Here is a 19,141-nt window from a genome sequence, read left to right on the forward strand (position 1 = left end):
CAGAGCTAGAACGAAATCCTGCACACTTTGTAGCTCGTTGTGAGGAGGGTTTGCCGCCCCTGATCTAGTATATTCTATTGGTCTGTTCATTGTGTAATTACATGTGCATAGTTATAGTAACTCACCTTATCCTCATTCATGACATTGGACTATGAGCTAGCAATGATCTCCGAGTTGTATTAGTTAATTGACAGATCAAGTTAATATCAGTAAAAGAGGTAGGTTTGAATGAAGACTTCAGATTAACTGTAGGCCCAGGAGACACACATGGGTAACCTCTTCCATAAATAAGTATATGTATTTTAGTGTGCAGTCAATTGAGTGTTGCAGTAAGTGAATGAGTGAGTGGGAGAACTTTCACTGTGGAGCCACGGTGCTCAAAAGAAACGGGTCAGAGAATCAAAGATAAGGATCGGGATACGGGTAGCAGTGCCTTGACCTTAACTGGCGGTTAAACCATATCATGACCGACCACGGTCAAGCTTTGCAGATGCTCTGTTGATGGTGGTAACCCTCTAAACTAGCTCGGCTAGCTATGTAGTGGTTAAGTAGCTTCATAGCTTTGCTTTGCGGTTTGTTTGAGTTCATGCAAATAAAAACATTGCAAATTAGTCATTTTGTTATTATTGTTGTTTTATCAAATCTATGAAAACATTTTATCATATGTGCTTTTGTTGATATGAGTCAGTGAAGTTTCATTCATTGTACAGGTAATTTGAAGTACAGTTTTAACATGAATGTCTTTGAATTTCAAAGACACTTCCAGTTCAAAGAACTCTATCCATGCATGGTTTTATGTGACAGTGATTCTGTTGTTCTAAGATTCAATTAAAAAAAACTGTTACTCTCCTAGCTTAGAAACATATGTCAAAACATAAAATGTATTGACTGGGGGTTTAAAAATGAAATGTGTTAAGCTATCTGTTTTAGTTTAACATTATAATCCCCCAGGTTGTGTTTTGCACTTTATTCATACCTGAAGATTAACTAATTTATAATTGGTGTGCACATAAAAAACAGAATCCTGATTTGATAATTAAGTATCACACCTTACATGTTAGTCATTGTATACGTGCGACTCTGAATGCCCTTGTTTGAAATTGTTTACGATTCGTTTTTTTGTAAATCGTCTCAGAGATTTTGTGACATTTACATCTATGTTTCCTTTAAAAAAAACACAGCTAAACAAATGATGCCAATGACTAATGTGACTATATTTTCTTATGCTGACTGTAATAAATGTTGTTAAAGGTAACTGGAGAGATGTTAGGTGTTGATCATTTCTTTGTCATTTTTTAACTCTTCTCTTAAAGCAGCAATCAGCAGTTGAAACAATAACAAAGCGTACTCCGCGTAAAAGGCTTAGGGATGGGGCTAGAGAAATGTAACCATTCAAATACATAGACAGAGCTATGGATGCAAGGACTGACCATCCATGATATCACAATTATAGTTTGAATCATGTTTTGAGGCTATACAGTGTACATTTACTTTGTTTATAAACATTGGAGTGAAACAAGTTTATATTTTGGGTTCTGATGGGGTACGACAGTTGAACTAAGCTCATGAGGAATTTATAACCCACTGGGCACAAATTGGTTAAATTTTTACATTTTACATTTTAGTCATTTAGCAGACGCTCTTATCCAGAGCGACTTACAGTTAGTGAGTGCATACATTATTTTTTATACTGGCCCCCCGTGGGAATCGAACCCACAACCCTGGCGTTGCAAACGCCATGCTCTACCAACTGAGCTACATCCCTGCCGGCCATTCCCTCCCCTACCCTGGACGACGCTGGGCCAATTGTGCGCCGCCCCATGGGTCTCCCGGTCGCGGCCGGCTATGACAGAGCCTGGATTCGAACCAGGATCTCTAGTGGCACAGCTAGCACAGCGATGCAGTGCCTTAGACCACTGCGCCCCACGTCATTTCAAATAAATTATGTTGAACCAACGTGGAATAGACGTTGATTTGACGTCTGTGTCCAGTGGGAAGTGATATTCTTCCAAGAATCAATGGGTACATACAGTGAGGGAAAAAAGTATTTGATCCCCTGCTGATTTTGTATGTTTGCCCACTGATAAAGACATGATCAGTATTTGAACAGTGAGATACAGAATAACAACAAAAAAATCCAGAAAAACGCATGTCAAAAATGTTATAAATTGATTTGCATTTTAATGAGGGAAATAAGTATTTGACCCCTCTGCAAAACATTACTTAGTACTTGGTGGCAAAACCCTTGTTGGCAATCACAGAGGTCAGACGTTTCTTGTAGTTGGCCACCAGGTTTGCACACATCTCAGGAGGGATTTTGTCCCACTCCTCTTTGTAGATCTTCTCCAAGTCATTAAGGTTTCGAGGCTGACGTTTGGCAACTCGAACCTTCAGCTCACTCCACAGATTTTCTATGGGATTAAGGTCTGGAGACTGGCTAGGCCACTCCAGGACCTTAATGTGCTTCTTCTTGAGCCACTCCTTTGTTGCCTTGGCCGTGTTTTTTGGGTCATTGTCATGCTGGAATGACCGATTTTCAATGCCCTGGCTGAGGGAAGGAGGTTCTCACCCAAGATTTGACGGTACATGGCCCCGTCCATCGTCCCTTTGATGCGGTGAAGTTGTCCTGTCCCCTTAGCAGAAAAACACCCCCAAAGCATAATGTTTCCACCTCCATGTTTGACGGTGGGGATGGTGTTCTTGGGGTCATAGGCAGCATTCCTCCTCCTCCAAACACGGCGAGTTGAGTTGATGCCAAAGAGCTCGATTTTGGTCTCATCTGACCACAACACTTTCACCCAGTTCTCCTCTGAATCATTCAGATGTTCATTGGCAAACTTCAGACGGGCCTGTATATGTGCTTTCTTGAGCAGGGGGACCTTGCGGGCACTGCAGGATTTCAGTCCTTCACGGCGTAGTGTGTTACCAATTGTTTTCTTGGTGACTATGGTCCCAGCTGCCTTGAGATTATTGACAAGATCCTCCCATGTAGTTCTGGGCTGATTCCTCACCGTTCTCATGATCATTGCAACTCCATGAGGTGAGATCTTGCATGGAGCCCCAGGCCGAGGGAGATTGACAGTTATTTTGTGTTTCTTCCATTTGCGAATAATCGCACCAACTGTTGTCACCTTCTCACCTAGCTGCTTGGCGATGGTCTTGTAGCCCATTCCAGCCTTGTGTAGGTCTACAATCTTGTCCCTGACATCCTTGGAGAGCTCTTTGGTCTTGGCCATGGTGGAGAGTTTGGAATCTGATTGATTGATTGCTTCTGTGGACAGGTGTCTTTTATACAGGTAACAAGCTGAGATTAGGAGCACTCCCTTTAAGAGTGTGCTTCTAATCTCAGCTCGTTACCTGTATAAAAGACATCTGGGAGCCAGGAATCTTTCTGATTGAGAGGGGGTCAAATACTTATTTCCCTCATTAAAATGCAAATCAATTTATAACATTTTTGACATGCGTTTTTCTGGATTTTTTTTGTTATTCTGTCTCTCACTGTTCAAATAAACCTACCATTAAAATTATAGACTGATCATTTCTTTGTCAGTGGGCAAACGTACAAAATCAGCAGGGGATGAAATACATTTTTCCCTCACTGTATCATTAATTTATAAATCCTAAAATCGATGCTCTGCCACACTGATCCTCAACACGGGGGCCCCTCAGCGGTGCGTGCTCAGTCCCCTCCTGTACTCCTTGTTCACCCATGACTGCATGGCCAGGCACGACTCCAACACCATCATTAAGTTTGCCGACGACACAACAGTGGTAGGCCTGATCACCGACAACGATGAGACAGCCTATAGGGAGGAGGTCAGAGACCTGGCCGTGTGGTGCCAGGATAACAACCTCTCCCTCAACGTGACCAAGACAAAGGAGATGATTGTGGACTACATGAAAAAAAAGAGGACTGAGCACGCCCCCATTCTCATCGACGGGGCTGTAGTGGAACAGGTTGAGAGCTTAAAGTTCCTTGGTGTCCACATCACCAATGAACTATCATGGTCCAAACCCACCAAGACAGTCGTGAAGAGGGCACGACAAAGCCTATTCCCCCTCAAGAGACTGAAAAGATTTGGCATGGGTCCTCAGATCCTCAAAAAATTCTACAGCTGCACCATCGAGAGCATCCTGACTGGTTGCATCACCGCCTGATATGGCAACTTCCAGATCTGGAAGAGGTTTGTCTTACCAAGCTTCCTGCCATCCAGGACCTCTATACCAGGCGGTGTCAGAGGAAGGCCCTCAAAATTGTCAAAGACTCCAGCCACCCTAGTCATAGACTGTTCTCTCTGCTACCGCACGGCAAGCGGTACCGGAGTGCCAAGTCTAGGTCCAAAATACTTCTCAACAGCTTCTACCCCAAAGCCATAAGACTCCTGAACAGCTAATCATGGCTACCCGGACTATTTGCACTGCCCCCCCACCCCCCACCCCCCACCCCATCTTTTTACGCTGCTGCTACTCTGTTAATTATTTATGCATAGTCACGTTAACTCTACCCACATGTCATATTACTTCAACTACCTCAACTAGCCGGTGCCCCCTTACATTGACTCTGCACCGGTACCCCCCTGTATATATAGCATCCATACTGTTATTTAATTTCTGCTCTTTTTTTCTCAACACTTTTTTGTTGTTGTTTTATTTTACTTTTTTATTAAAAATAAATGCACTGTTGGTTAAGGGCTGTAAGTAAGCATTTCACTGTAATGTCTGCACCTGTTGTATTCGGCGCATGTGGCCAATAAAATTTGATTTGATTTGATTGCTTTGATTTGTACTGTAGCTACTGCAGATTGCCCCTATAAATCACTTTTCCTGTTGAAAAACAATATCCCATGTATAAATACAATAATGTACACACACTTAAGGGTAAACAAAACGTGTTTTGAGTCAAATAGTTTTCTTTTTTACACAAGTGTAAACTTCATGGAGTAGCCCATTCAATGAGTTGGTCTGATGGTGCCCTCTGATGTCATCAGCCTCCCCGGCTTGCTTGAGGAACACTAGAGGAGCAATAGAGAACATATAAGAGGAAAAAAACCCTCCTCTCACTTGTGCCATGTCAGAGGACACCTGGACTACCTATTGAGATGTGACATTTGTTAAGTAAATCAGGTGATAAATGAGCTGAAAAGGAGACTGGAGTAGGACTTTAAGAAAGGGAGGGCCATTGAGGCAATGGAGCTGTTTAGGTTTATTTGTGTTTCATTTCTGCTTTGTTGTTTGTGCTTATATATACAGTATATACAAAAAATATGTTCAATTGGTAATGCTTTGAACTCTTCCTAATCCCCGAACCCATATTAAGCTCTTCCAAACCAGATGCTATCACTGGAGAGTAAGGAGATTCTACAGTCATATGGTAAATCAAGAGGTAAATCAATGATTTAATTGAAGTTTGCTCTGCCTGGCCACGGTGGCTAAGGGTCCCAAAATGTGTTTTTCCCTGCCAAGATACGAAGTATTTTCAGAATCACAGCCCTGAATTATGAAATGTATGTTATGTATTGTCTATTAATTTGCTTGAAAAAATTATAATTTTTGGGGGTTTGGGTAGTGTAGCACAATGTACTTTCTGGTCCCAATGATCAACCAATTTACAGAAATGGTACCAGTGATTTTACTGTACCACGGTGGAGTAAAAGGGACTGGTGTTTCTTCCCACATTGGCCACTGGGTGCCATACTATCCACAGACCAGTGGAGGCTGATGGAATGAGCTATATGAGGACAGCTCATTGTAATGGCTGGAATGGAATTAATGGAACGGAGTCAAAAACGTGGTTTCCATATCTTTGAAGTATTTGATACTGTTCCATTTATTCCAATCCAGCCATTACAATGAGTCCATCCTCCTGTAGCTCCTCCTACTAGCCTCCACTGCCACAGACATACAATTAATTCATGCAAATCAACGCAGTGAGCGCACAAGGCAAAAATAAAATCTTCCTGATACACAGCGAGAAGTCCCACAACTCAGTTGGGAAGATTCCAAAGGCTCATGATTTTATTCTAGGTTGAGTCTAGGAGAAAGTTGGACATAGCAAGTTGATATTCCAATGTAGAGGTAAGAGAGAGAACAATGGCTAAGCATGGTCTTAAACTTGCGATGCCCTCCACACCACCAACCACCAGGATGCCCGGCACCAGAACATTCCAGGCATTCCCGTGGTGGGCAAATAGCAGGCTGACTGGCATGTCGGACCCCGCGAACACTGGGTACTGGTAAGTACAACACAACCAACGAACAGCATAACACATAACACACAGCTGTCTGTGCGGGTCGCTACAATATCTTGCATTACTCATCTCATATGTATATACTGTATTCTATACTATTCTACTGTATCTTAGTCTATGCCGCTCTGACATTGCTCGTCCATGTATTTATTTATATATTCTTAATTCCATTGCTTTACTTAGATTTGTGTGTATTGGGTATATGTTGTGAAATTATTTGATATTACTTTTTAGCTAGATATACTGCACTGTCGGAGCTAGAAACAACCATTTCGCTACACCCGCAATAACATCTGCTAAACACGTGTATGTGACCATTAACATTTGATTTGAGATTCACTGCCCACTGTGATAACGCTGGCGTCATCTGTTCTTTTAAATATTTTGAGGCGGATCAGTCCGCTGGAGGAAGGCATTTATTTCGGAATTTGCGCAGCATTAGAGTGAGATTCGAGCTGGGGAGCTAGAGTCATTCCAAATGGAATTACAAATCTAATAGATTGATTGAGACACAAAAATCGACGTTGTTTGTCAAGAGGGTAAGTTCTTTATGTATTTAACAAATTTACCTACCTAACGTTACAGTGTTCAACAACTAATATGTGTTGCTCCTGCTGGTCTGTTTAGCAAGGAACGTTTCTTCTTCCTGGGCGACGCAGTATTAGCGAGTAAATCAATCAGGGAGGCCAGCCTTTTTGCTCTCTTTATTGAGTTTAGCAATATGAATGTATTTAACGACGGGAGGTTGAAGCCAGTGATTTTGAAGAATCTAGCCTAGTATTTATAGCATTCAGGATCTTTAAGTGGTAGTTAGCTTGCAGGAGTGCTGGGCTATATGGGGGCGGCTAGCCTGGCTCTCTCGCGCAGCTAGCTAACGTTAGATTCCAAACAACAATAACTCACATGACCCAGTTTAACTGGGCTTCTTAGAAAGCATTAACTAAAAAAAAAAATGTATGCACGATGGAGACGGTGTATCGAATACAGCTTGGACGCTAGTCATTCTCAGGTGGGCATTGGGCAGTGACGTGGTTTTTGATTGTTTGATAGGTAGCTAGCTGCTGTGTAACGAGGATGGAATTGTGGCACGCCTTGGTAGCCAATATTTTCTAGTTTACTAGCTAGTTAGCCATAGTAAATATAGTTTATTGGTTTCGCCTATTGCTCTCTGGCTATAGCCAACAACTGACTTTATTGCTTAACCAGTTAGCTATGTACTTATAAAAAATATATATGAGCGGAGTAGTTAGGCATGCGGTTTGGGAAGTACTCCTACTCCGCATCAGCAACCAAGGTAGTAGGAGTCAAGTGTTAAGGAAAAGTGTGATTGTCACGTTAGGGCTACCATCTTTGAGTCGTTGAGATGATAACGAGTGGGTTTGCGGGGGCTTTTCGTATAAATTAATGCAGCTTGAGGATTCTAACATGACCGATGGTTACCTTTGCGCACTGTTTTGAACTGCACATGCCCCTTGACACTTTGCCTAGGACGAGACGTCACACCACTGTCCATCATTAACGCTCGAGAATTGAGCCCTCTATCAGTTTCATATAGATGTCATCATTCCTCATAGCTAGGTAAATTGATTATTTGGTCATTTGTAACTGAAGAATAGAGAAGAATGAACTTCTTTCCCTTGGTAATGTCATGTCCAAGCAAACGGATTCACTTTCAAGTGGTTTATCTTACAGTGCACCAAACATTTGCAATACCAACCAGAGTATGTGAGCAGAGCGTGCCCAATTTGACCGGAGCGCTGAGCGAGATTCCCAAAGCCTGAAGCGTCGGCCGCCTTGCCCGCTCCAATTTCGTGCCAGTAGCGCTCACTTCAGGGCATGCCCGGGCCAGCATGCATTTGTAGTCTCTGTGTACTGCTATAGCCCCTTACTTTAGCTACTGTCATGGAGTTCACTAAATATTTAAATAAACTGATAAAACACAGGTCCAAAATCAAGGTGGCTTACAAAGGGGGAGAGCAGTGATGTAGTGTCCACAACTAAATAATCATTGTGGGATGTGAAAATACACATCCCAAAAGCATGATGGTGTGCTTACTACATTCACATGCTAAAAGAAAGGAACGAGGTGGGTATATAACTAAGTGTGTCATAGTAGCAAAGTAACAAAAAATCAGATATCTTAAAAGTAAACTTTTATTTTATTTATTAAGTTCATTTTTGTCCCATATTATTATCTATGCAATAGGCAGGCCATAATTGATTTTGGCCCAGTAGCCTTGGCGTATTCCCACTTTCAAGGAGTTCTCTGTTTTGATTGGGTTACTTTGCCTAAAAAACGTATGTAGGTATCTCTCTCTTTCTCTTTTTCTCTGCCCAGCCTGGCAAGAATGCGGAGAGGATATTCTCCGCTGCTGGCCTGCTCTCCAGGCACCATCACATGAGCCTGAAGCCATAGACTGGCCAAACTCGTGTTTCTAAAAATGAATGCAAAGGCACTGTAAACTGAGCCTAAAGGCATTTTTTGTTTAATTTGCATTTTATAGACTATAAGGATTTAATACAACTAAATGTTGTTTAAATGCTGAGCGCTTTATGTTGCTGCCAGCCTAGTGTCGCACTAGCAAATGCTTCACAATGTATTTCTTTGTAGGCTGTAATCTTGAAATAAAATAGCCTAAATAATTCATTTTCGTTCCTTAGGTCTGGCTCCTGACCTATTTAGTGTTTATGCTGTTTAATTCGACATGTAGCCTATTTGAAAAGAGCGCTTCTTACATTCACCTTTTCATGTTTATTAAAATACTTTTCATTCAAATCATATGGTTTGGTTTCAATACATCAAAACCAAATGGTAGGTCCAGGTAGTCACAAAAATAGATGGGTGTTGGTTAAATTGTGATTTTCTTTATGAATGGAGCGGCAGTTTTTTTCCCCTTTTTTGAGCTAAGAATGTTTTTTAACGGCATGGTGGAGCGGTGCCCAAGCACTGACCGCTCAACTCACTTACTCTGATACCAACCCATGTCCCCTAAAAGAAAAACCAAAATGGTGCATCATCAGAATTGTGTTTTATCCAGACAGGAGAGACCAAGTTCACTGCAAACATTACTTGTATTAGCCTAACACATGGTGACTGTGACATTTACTTCCGGCATTGCATACCTGCCCATCTATGTTCAACCGGACACTGAATTTCAAGAGCACACGTTTTAATATCGTTCTAATTATTCAATGTACTTCTTCTAAAAGCCGGGGGATTTTCTTGGTGAAGTCATAATGTGTGAGATATCATGATTTGAACCAGTGCCAGAATTTCTCACTTCCCAGCTATAGCAGATACACTTTACCATCTGTGCTGTGATGGAAAGACTGAAGTGAGCAACTGATCCTGCTGGTCAAGGTTTCAGAGAGCGAGACACCAATCATTGTTTTCTGCCTGGGTGTGCCAGTGTGCCACTACCTCATTCAATAATAAATGGGGACAGGGGAGCTGTAGGGCTTTGTGCGCTTGATATTCCACACCAATGACTGCCCTTCCTGTTGTTTAGACTGTCCAGTGTCTGCACTATAGAAATGAAATAGGAAAACAAATTAAAGATGGGAAATACAGGCTGATATCCTGTTTCTCCTACATTTTACATTTTAGTCATTTAGTAGACCATCTTATCCAGAGCGACTTACAATAGTGAGTGCATACATTTTCATACTGGTCCCCCGTGGGAATCGAACTCACAACCCTGGCGTTGCAAGCGCCATGCTCTACCAACTGAGCTACACGAGACCACCTATCACACTTATTTTCACCTGCTGGAAATGCCTTCACTTGTGGCAGTGACATTTTACATGGTTTACAGTTGAAGTCGGAAGTTTACATACACTTAGGTTGGCGTCATTAACCTGTTTTTCAAGTCGGTTAGGACATCTTCTTTGTGCATGACACAAGTAATGTTTACAGACAGATTATTTCAATGTATCACAATTCCAGTGGGTCAGAAGTTTACATACACTAAGTTGACTGCATTTAAACAGCTTGGGAAATTCCAGAAAATGATGTCATGGCTTTAGAAGGTTCTGATAGGCTAATTGACATCATTTGATTCAATTGGAGGTGTACCTGTGGATATATTTTAAGGCCTACCTTCAAACTCAGTGCCTCTTTGCTTGACATCATGGGAAAATCAAAAGAAATCAGCCAAGACCTCAGATTTTTTTGTTGTAGATCTCCACAAGTCTGGTTCATCCTTGAGCAATTTCCAAACACCTGAAGGTACCACGCTCATCTGTACAAACAATAGTACGCAAGTATAAACACCATGGGACCACGCAGCTGTCATACCGCTCAGGAAGGTGACGCGTTCTGTCGCTTAGAGATGAACGTACTTTGGTGCGAAAAGTGCAAATCAATCCCAGAACAACAGCAAAGGACCTTGTGCAGATGCTGGAGGAAACAGGTACAAAAGTATCTATATCCACAGTAAAACAAGTCCTATATCGACATAACCTGAAAGGCCGCTCAGCAAGGAAGAAGCCACTGCTCCAAAACCGCCATTAAAAAAGCCAGACTACGGTTTGCAACTGCACATGGGGACAAAGATTGTACTTTTTGGAGAAATGTCCTCTGGTCTGATGAAACAAAAATATAACTGTTTGTCCATAATGACCATCGTTATGTTTGGAGGAAAAAGGGGGTGCTTGCAAGCCGAAGAACACCATCCCAACCGTGAAGCGCAGGGGTGGCAGCATCATGCTGTGGGGGTGCTTTGCTGCAGGAGGGACTGGTGCACTTCACAAAATAGATGGCATCATGAGGAAGGAAAAGTATATGGATATATTGAAGCAACATCTCAAGACATCAGTCAGGAAGTTAAAGCTTGGTTGCAAATGGGTCTTCCCAATGACCCCAAGCATACTTCCAAAGTTGTGGCAAAATGGCTTAAGGACAACAGAATCAAGGTATTGGAGTGCCCATCACAAAGCTCTGACCTCAAACCTATAGAACATTTGTGGGCAGAATTGAAAAAGCGTGTGTGAGCAAGGAGGCCTACAAACCTGACTCCGTTACACCAGCTCTGTCAAGCCAAAATTTACCCAACTTATTGTGGGAAGCTTGTGGAAGGCTACCTGACACGTTTGACCCAAGTTAAACAATTTAAAGGCAATGCTACCAAATACTAATTGAGTGTATGTAAACTTCTGATCCACTGGGAATGTGATGAAAGAAATAATAGCTGAAATAAAGAATTCTCTCTACTATTATTCTGACATTTCACATTCTTAAAATAAAGTGGTGATCCTAACTGACCTAAGACAGGGAATTTTTACTAGGACTAAATGTCAGGAATTGTGAAACTGAGTTTACAACTGTACATACAAGCTTTTGTGGAAGGGTCGTTTTCCAGCAAGTTTATATATGCTGTTTAAGGGGTGATGCAATTCTGTCTTCAACCAGTGTACAACTGTAGATTCCCGATAACTGAGTGTTGGCGTTCAGGAGGGAAGGACTGCAGATGGGTTCCTGCTGCTACATCGCTGGTTAGTCAGTCCAACTAGGTCAGATGTCGTTTGTGTTTGGCGTGAGTGATTTTTCACCATCGCTCTAATTGGTAAAATGTAATTGGTAAATAACTTTTAGGGAACACCCCGCATTTCACTCCAGCCTTTACCACCCAACCACAAGAGCGATAAAGGCCATTCAGGCTGGCACACAGTGACTATTTTTGCATAACACATTAAGGGGCCACATTAAATAGACTTGAAGGCCAAACGGTCTACTGCCATGGTTTGTCCTACATTTTCCTGCAAATATCTCTAGCCCAGTTGGCATATTTGCCTTAAAAGAGAAATGGAGGTGCCAGCATTAATCCTCATAATTATCAAGTGCACATTTGCCTCAAACCTTTTGGTGGTCTGGTAAATAACCTTCTCACTGCCTCAATGAACTATTACATGCTCACACACAGACTTGTTGATGCTCTTGTTGTTGGCTCTCTTCTTGCCTGTACTGTATTTGACTTGCTCTGTGGAGCAGCAGACACATTTCCTGCAGAGTGCAGCAGCTGTGTGGAGGAAGAGAGGAGGCAGACACCCACTCCTACAGCCTCCAAACCACACATCTGGAAGCCATCGTCCCCGCCCTGCCTGAAAGGGCCCCGGGGGCCTGGAGGAGCCGGCATGGGCTCCATTACTTCATAGTCGCCTGTGTTTGATTAATCGTGACCGCGTCTCATCTGGGCTGTATTTTACAGTTGGCCGAGTGTGCAATCATTACAACCACACAGAGCCTCGCATGGCCTTCACTTGTCGAAGTCCTAATTCTTTTTTTCAATTGCTGTAAATATTTACTTCCTGAAATTCCACATACAGAATTTCTGATGGCGTCAACTGGCATATCACTCATGAAATCGGAACATCAAGCACATCCCACAAGAATGAGTCATGTCCTAGGTTAGAGCTTGTAAAGTCGGTTAAACATTTATCTGAATAAATATTAGGTAGGCCTATCCCATATCTCTGAGCAATTAAAAAAATTAAGCGCTTTCTGTGCTATAATAACATTTGTGGGAACGTCATTGGAGGTCAATGTGTAATCTTATCAGTGCTTTGGGCACGTGTCACCGCCTATATGCAAGGGAAAGTCAATCTCCATTGTGTGCTAATCTCAGATCGGCTTCTAAAACAACATTTGTTGGTTGAATTAATTAAGCTTGGCCTATCCTTTGACTCTAAAGCTGTAGTAATAAGACCAGGCTTAGCCTAATAGCACAATGTGTTCTTGGGGCCTGAAATGAGTGTCAGAATATTGTATTGTGGTCTGTGCTTAACATGTAGGCTAAATGTTAAACACAGACATTGAGAGGAAAGTAGATTACTTGTGTGTTCTCTCAAAGTTGAGGCTGGAATGGTAATGTGTATGCCACAAACTGTTCAGCTGTGCCGTATCAGTGCCCTCTGATTCTCTGACACCGCAGGGACGGGACCTTTGGACAGACCTCACTGGAGAGAACAACCTCTACACAACATATTTTGTGTGTGTGTGGGGACACCCCTTCAAATGAGTAGATTTGGCTGTTTCAGCCACACCCGTTGCTGACAGGTGTGTAAAAAATAAAAATAAATTGAACACACAGTCATGCAATCTCGATAGACAAACATTGGCAATAGAATGGCCTTACTGAAGAGCTCAGTGACTTTCAACGTGGCACTGTCATAGGATGCCACCTTTCCAACAAGTCAGTTTGTAAAATTTCTGCCCTGTTAGAGCTGCCCCGGTCAACTGTAAGTGCTGTTATTGTGAAGTGGAAACATCTAGGAGCAACAACAGCTCAGCTGCGAAGTGGTAGGCCACACAAGCTCACAGAACAGGACCACCGAGTGTTGAAGCGTGTAGCACATAAAAATTGTCTGTCCTCGGTTGCAACACTCACTGAGTTCCAAACTGCCTCTGGAAGCAACATCAGCACAAGAACTGTTCGTCGGGAGCTTCATGAAATGGGTTTCCATGGCCGAGCAGCCGCACACAAGCCTAAGATCACCATGCGCAATGCCAAGTGTCGGCTGGAGTGGTGTAAAGCTCACCGCCATTGGACTCTGGAGAAGTTGAAACGCGTTCTCTGGAGTGATGAATCATGCTTCACCATCTGGCAGTCCGACGGACAAATCTGGGTTTGGCGGATGCCAGGAGAACGCTACCTGCCCAAATGCATAGTGCCAACTGTAAAGTTTGGTGGAGGAGGAATAATGGTCTGGGTCTGTTTTTCAATGTTCGGGCTAGGCCCTTTAGTTCCAGTGACGGGAAATCTTAACGCTACAGCATACAATGACATTCTAGACGATTCTGTGCTTCCAACTTTGTGGCAACCGTTTGGGGAAGGCCCTTTCCTGTTTCAGCATGACAAGGCCCCCGTACGCAAAGCGAGGTCCATACAGAAATGGTTTGTCGAGATTTGTGTAGAAGAACTTGACTGGCCTGCACAGAGCCCTGACCTCAACCCCACTGAACACCTTTGGGATGAATTGGAACACTGACTGCGAGCCAGGCATAATCGCCCTACACCAGTGCCCGACATCACTAATGCTTTTGTGGCTGAATGTTGTGGGGACTTGCTTCCAATGTTCCAACATGTAGTGAAAAGCCTTCCCAGAAAAGTGGAGGCTGTTATAGCAGCAAAGGGGGGACCAACTCCATATTAATGCCCATGATTTTGGAAGGAGATGTTCGACGAGCAGGTGTCCACATACCTTTGGTCATGTAGTGTAATTAATTAGATCTGGTGACTGAAAGGATCAGGCTGTCTTAAAAAGTAAACTGTACCTGAAAGAGCAAGGCTACGTATGCTCAATCTTAATAGGTCTACAACCCAATTAAAACGTTTTAAGAGGTACAGCATATGCTGATTTTAATAGGTGTAAGTAAACCTGAGCCATATGCTGTTTTTATTGGTAGGCCTAGGTTTTCAGCGACTGTCTTTTTTATAGAGCGCAATACACATGACATGTAGTTTTATGCTTTCAGGGAGGATTGTTCACCTGAAAGAGCTCGCTAAGCCACGCGACATGCGTTCTAAAAGGGACCTGGGAGGTACATGACTCAAAATACTTTCTGACAATCGGCTCTATTCCTATTCTAAAAAAGTTAAACATGCTTCAGTCTTTGCCCAGAGCCTAGTTGATCAAACTTCTAATCCAACCGGAGGTCTACTCCGGAGGTTTGGGTGACATGGAAGTCACAGGTCCACTTTCAGTCGGTGTCAAACTATGAAGGTACTGATACATCCCTGCATGTTTTCTTTTATCTTCTGTTTCACTGTTGTTGCTCAAACCTTTGGTATTAATTGCACACAGTTTCTAGCCCTGTAGATGACTGCATGCTGAAACCTGTTGAATGACACACATGCAGGTGATTCTCATGAAAGCAGTTTAACAATGGCAGTAGCCAATTCCGTTAGAAACAACAATCTACTATAATTTTGAAGACTGATTCCTAGTTTATGGCACATTTTGAATAAATGTTACATTTTTGCCAGAATTCTGTAAAATTCACTGCAAATTCTCATTACCGAAATACGTCTAAAAGGCCTAGTTTTAGCCTCCATCGTTTATATCTGGAAATATGTTTACTTGGGTTCCTCAAGTGGTTCTCATGGTTTAATGGCAACCCCCCCCCCTTGAATTCCTATTAAAAATGAGTTAATAGGCAAGTCTTTAGGCAAAACCCTAGTGTTAGCAGAAAGATTTGATGAAAAGTGCCCATCTCCCTCTGGTTGCTGAAAATGACTAGCATTTTGTTGTCCTGACATTTATATTTCTGAATGATGGACACTCAATGGATGTGAAATCTTGAGCTTAGTTTTCCAGACCTTTTGAATGGAAATGCTGTCATGGACTCTATCACATAAGTACCAGCATTCATCTCCTCCCCTTCAAGCAATGAGGTGAATCTGCCTGGTTGCATAATGCTCTAATCCTTTCCGTTCCCCCGGGAATTGGAAAGGGCCTCAAGCACATCTGTGAGGCTTTTGATTCATTGGCTCAGACCCGTTCTGGGAAACCTTGGGAGTGCAGCTGCGTAGAGTATTGTTTGTCACAGCTTTGGACTTGTTTATCGCATGAGTGTGATCACAGATGTCTGGAAGACTCTGACCCAGTAGATCTTATGCTGATTGGAACTGTATGCTTTGTGAATTGATTTTGGTCAATGTACTGGAATAGATTAAAATTGATAATACACTGAACAAAAATATAAATGCAACAATTTCAAAGATTTTACTGAGTTACAGTTCATATAAGGAAATTGGTCAATTGAAATAAATTCATTAGGCCCTGATCTATGGATTTCACATGACTGGGAATACAGATATGTATCTGTTGGTCACAGATACCTTAAAGGTAGGGGCGTGGATCAGAACCAGTCAGTATATGGTGTGACCACCATTTGCCTCATGCAGAGTGACATCTCCTTCGCATAGTTGATCAGGCTGTTGATTGTGGTGCGTGGAATGTTGTCCCAATGGCTGTGCGAAGTTGCTGGATATTTGCGGGAACTGGAACATGGTCTTACAGGTTGATCCAGAGCATTGCAAACATGCTCAATGGGTGACATGTCTGGTGAGTATGCAGGCCATGAAAGGACTGGGACGTCTTCAGCTTCCAGGAATTGTGTACAGATCCTTGCAACATGGGGCTGTGCATTATCATGCTGAAACATGAGGTGATGGCAGCGGATGAATGGCACGACAATGGGCCTCAGGATCTCATCACGGTATCTCTGTGCATTCAAATTGCCATCAATAAAATGCAATTGTGTTCGTTGTCCATAACTTATGCCTGCACATACCATAACCCCACCGCCACCATGGGGCACTCTGTTCACAACATTGACATCAGCAAACCGCTCGCCCACACAACGCCATACACGCTGTTTGCCATCTGCCCATTACAGTTGAAACTGGGATCCATCCGTGAAGAGCGCACTTCTCCAGCATGCCAGTGGCCATCCAAGTCAAGACCCTGGTGAGGATGACGAGTACGCAGATGAGCTTCCCTGATACGGTTTCTGACAGTTTGTGCAGAAATCCTTCGGTAGTGCAAACCCACGGGTTCATCGCCTGTCTGGGTGGCTGGTCTCAGACGATCCCGCAGGTGAAGAAGCCGGATGTGGAGGTCCTGGGCTGGCGTGGTTACACGTGGTCTGCGGTTGTGAAGGCAGTTGGACGTACTGCCAAATTCTCTAAAACTATGTTGGTAGAGATGGAACATTAAATGATCTGGCAACAGCTCTGGTGGATATTCCGGCAATCAGCATGCCAATTGCACGCTCCCTCAACTTGAGACATCTGTGGCATTGTGTTGTGACAATTGCACATTTTAGTGGCCTTTATTGTCCCCAGCACAAGGTGCACCTGTGTAATAATCGTGCTGTTAATCAGCTTCTTGATATGCCACACCTGTTCGGTGGATGGATTATCTTGGCATAGGAGAAATGCTCACTAACAGGAATGTGAATCTGAGAGGAATACGTTTCTTGTGCGTATGGCAAGCTCACTTTACATGTGTTGTTTTTATATTTCTGTTCAGTATACTTGGTCATGGAGAAAGGCACTCGTCTTATATTCCAGATAGTTGTTTGCTATTTGAAAAATGTTCATTGACTCGTTCAGTAAAATATTGAATAAAAAAAAAAGATGAATGTATGACTTCAAGAGCTAGCCTAAAGCATAACTTTAAAAATCAATGTGATTTTTATTTTTCCTGTCTGACTGGTCTCTCTTGGTTCACTGACTCATCTCTCCTTCTTCCAGGTTTGACTGCCACCATGGCTGACATGGAAGTGGCTCTCTCCCCTGCCCAGATCGAGGCACTTCACCTCAGCCCCTCGCTGTCCTCCACCTCCACATTTTCCTGCCCTTCCTCACCTGGATCCTCTTCTTCCTCGTCCTCCTGCTCGGACTGCTCTTCGGACTGCCCCAACCAGCACCAGTCGTCTTCCAGTCCAAGAAGCTCCAGCCCCAGTGGCTGCAGCAGCAGCGGCAGCGATGCCATTCGGGGCTGCAGTCCTCCTTTGGACATCATATCTGAGGACGCTGTGGTGCTGGACCTGGTCATCGACCCTGAAGTGGCCCTGAAGGCTTGCCATGAGGTCCTGCAGAAGGTCAAACTCCTGAAAGTTGAGGAAGAACCGGAGTTGTTGGAAAAGTGCAGCCAACGACGGCGGCTGCCCAAAGGGACAGTATACATGGAGCCTTGCAACACAGGTTTGATTAAAGAGGAAGAACGGCATCATTCTCCTCAACAAATAACGCACACATGCTTGCCGTCACAACAGCCTTGTGACACACGTTCGATTAAAGAGGAGGATGAAGAGGAGGAAGAAAAGCGTGATCCTCCCCGACAAATTACGCAGACATGCCCTCAGTCGCTACAGCAGAACGGCGACCAGTCCTCTGCGGCAGCCAAGCAGTCCTTGCTTTTGCGGCTGTTTGAATCCAAGCTCTTCGACGTCTCCATGGCCATGTCCTACCTGTACAAGTCCAAAGAGCCTGGCGTCCAGGCCTACATTGGCAACCGCCTCTTCAGCTTCTCGGACGAAGACGTGGACTTCCACCTGCCCCAGCTGCTCAACATGTACGTCCACATGGACGAGGATATGGGCGACGCCATCCGGCCCTACGTGGTGCACCGCTGCCGCCAGAGCATTGCCTTCTCCCTGCAGACGGCATGGCTGCTCGGCGCCTACTCCTCCGACATGCACATCTCTACCCAGCGCCACTCGCGCGGCACCAAGCTGCGCAAGCTAATCCTCTCAGACGAACTAAAGCCCCACTCAGCTTCTAAAGGTGTGGGTCCCGCCGGTGCTGCGGACGCCAGCCCTGGGCTGCGGGACGTTGCCCACATTCGACACCACCAGCGGCACACCGTGGAGCCGCCCCCGGCCCCCGACAGCCAAATCATCCCTGCCGATGCCTACCTCTCGCCTTCCAAGCGGACACATCAGCGATCGAAGTCGGACGCCACGCATTGCACAAGCCTGGGGAGTAGCCTCAGGAGAACAGCCAGCAACCCCAAGGTGGAAAGCGGCTACGATGAGGTGAGTACCTTTTTAACATATTTTGTCATACAAATTCTCCCGAGTGGCGCAGTGGTCTAAGGCACTGCATCGCAGTGCTAGCTGTGCCACTAGAGATCCTGGTTCGAATCCAGGCTCTGTCGTAGCTGGCCGCGACCGGGAGACCCATGGGGCGGCGCACAATTGGCCCAGCGTCGTCCAGGGTAGGGGAGGGAATGGCCAGCAGGGGATGTAGCTCAGTTGGTAGAGCATGGCGTTTGCAACGCCAGGGTTGTGGGTTCGATAAAATAATGTATGCGCTAACTGTAAGTCGCTCTGGATAAGAGCGTCTGCTAAATGACTAAAATGTAAATGTAAATATACAAAAAGA

The 19,141-nt window shown here is 44.0% G+C and overlaps 1 protein-coding gene across 1 annotated transcript in view; it reads left to right on the forward strand.

Moving 5' to 3' along the window:
- Positions 1–5,940: 5,940 nt before the first annotated feature.
- The window catches only part of LOC123481105 (phosphatidylinositol 4-kinase beta-like), a 17,064-nt gene continuing 3,863 nt past the window's right edge, over positions 5,941–19,141 (forward strand). The window contains exons 1-2 of the mRNA XM_045222248.1: positions 5,941–6,233; positions 17,507–18,846. Coding sequence (XP_045078183.1) covers positions 17,521–18,846 — 1,326 coding nt within the window. The 5' untranslated portion in view covers positions 5,941–6,233; positions 17,507–17,520. The remainder of the gene's footprint in view (positions 6,234–17,506; positions 18,847–19,141) is intronic.

Source organism: Coregonus clupeaformis, chromosome 8 (assembly GCF_020615455.1).
Source record: "Coregonus clupeaformis isolate EN_2021a chromosome 8, ASM2061545v1, whole genome shotgun sequence".
Taxonomy (NCBI): domain Eukaryota; kingdom Metazoa; phylum Chordata; class Actinopteri; order Salmoniformes; family Salmonidae; genus Coregonus; species Coregonus clupeaformis.